General features: G+C 37.4%; 1 protein-coding gene across 1 annotated transcript; it reads left to right on the top strand.

Annotated features, from left to right (window-relative positions):
• Positions 1–405: 405 nt before the first annotated feature.
• LOC147633632 (uncharacterized) lies at positions 406–1,319 on the top strand. The gene is made up of 4 exons (XM_086805888.1): positions 406–457; positions 544–616; positions 711–967; positions 1,070–1,319. Exons 1-4 carry the CDS (start codon positions 409–411, stop codon positions 1,210–1,212), a joined length of 522 nt encoding a protein of 173 aa, XP_086662014.1. The 5' UTR covers positions 406–408; the 3' UTR covers positions 1,213–1,319.
• The last annotated feature ends 482 nt before the right edge of the window (positions 1,320–1,801 follow it).

The raw sequence follows: 1,801 nt of genomic DNA, 5'->3' as shown, positions 1-1,801 counted from the left end.
GCGAGGCCCAACTACCATTCACCATGAGGAGGAGACAGTTTCCCGTCCGGCTGGCATTTGGCATGTCAATAAACAAATCACAAGGCCAAACCCTAAATGTCTTGGGGTTATATTTGGTGACTCCAGTGTTTACTCATGGACAACTGTATGTCGCGTTGTCACGAGCACGGTCTCCTCATGCTGTGAAGGTGTTACTTGAGGATAACGCTAATGTGGAGTGTTCATTTGATGATCTTCAAAGTTATACACCTACAACAAACAATATTGTTTATAAGGAGATCTTGATGACTTCAGAGTGACAAGTCAGGTTTCTTATTTAAGTTCTGCAATTTGATTAATTTTGTTGTGATTTCTTTTTTTATACATATTTGTCCATGGTAAAAGTACCTATTTTTGTTGTTTACAGACATGTCTGAGATTACCTTTACATTGGACATGCCTTTGTCGAGGATAGAACGTGAGTTTTTCTCTATATTTGCTTAACTTTTCTTGATTACAAAGTATGGAACATGACATTCTATACTAATGTCTATCTGTATACAGAGCCACCGCTATGGTCAGCTCCTATTACTGCAGGTCACGTAGCAGGGATTATGATTGATGCTTATAGGGATGGGTAAGTATAAGTGTAATTGTTAGGCATTGTATGAATATTTTTTGAACCTATATATAAATAATTGTATAACCTATTTGTTATGCTTTGATTTTAGGATATTACATGACATTGATACGTTTATGGTAAGAGTTGTCGACGAAGGCATCGAGATGTACGGGATTGGTGTTCCTGATGAGGAGTGGGGTGTCTATTTGTTTTGGAGAGAGATGGACAGATGCTTTGCATCATTTGAGGGGTATTCAGTACCCGATGAGTGGGTGTTTCTTACATCCATCATGGCCATTGGTATTCGTTATGCGTTTTATACTAGAGCTCCTCATGTACCATCCACTCGATGTTCTATTGTACGAGGTAATTTTGATTATGTTTTTCTATTATAAGATTTTTTTGAGATTTTATTTATCGATGTGTCGTTATGTGCAGATTTGATTTATCATTGTTTCGTTTGTGCAGGTCCTTTGCATTCATCGATAGTAGAGCATGTGCGGGATGGATCACCGCTTTACAATAGAGAGCGTATTGTGATGAGGAGACAATTGAATGATCCTTCTCACAAGAGAAGAATTCAATTTGTTGATTCTGACATTACTGACTGAGAATACGTATTTTGTGGTGCATTTTGAGAATATGTAATATTGGTCCTTTTTTGCATCTTCGTATGCTACATTACTATGATATTTTTGTTTTCGCCATAAATCTACGAGACATGGATGTTATTTTAAGATATATATATATAAAGTCACTTGAAATAATGTATTGTGTTTACTTAAAACATGACCTAAATTGGAGAAACTGAGTTTATTTTTTCTAGAACTCTACCTGTCGGCCGCCGCAGCAACGCGCGGGTCCAATACTTGTACAAGATTAACCACAACCCCACCTCCCTCCAAGTGGGCAAAGGAGGTGGGGCTAATTCAAAATAACCACTCCTCCTTCAAGCGTGAGGAGGAGCCAAATCTCACATCTTCCAATGCAATTTTGGAATCCAAGAAGATCTTATCTCACATCTTTCAATGAAATCTTTGTATACATGCTTACATACCTATAGATACACACACTTATATATATTATGTATGTATATGTATCTATAGGTATGTAAGCATGTATATATAAATAGTGTGCATGTGCATGTGTGTGTGTGTGTGTGTGTGTGAGAGAGAGAGAGAGAGAGAGAGAGAGATTACA

Source organism: Cibotium barometz, chromosome 12 (genome assembly GCF_041138505.1).
Source record: "Cibotium barometz isolate CiBa-2024 chromosome 12, ASM4113850v1, whole genome shotgun sequence".
Classification (NCBI taxonomy): domain Eukaryota; kingdom Viridiplantae; phylum Streptophyta; class Polypodiopsida; order Cyatheales; family Cibotiaceae; genus Cibotium; species Cibotium barometz.
Note: the sequence above shows the minus strand (reverse complement) of the source record. Positions and strands in the feature narration are given on the sequence as shown.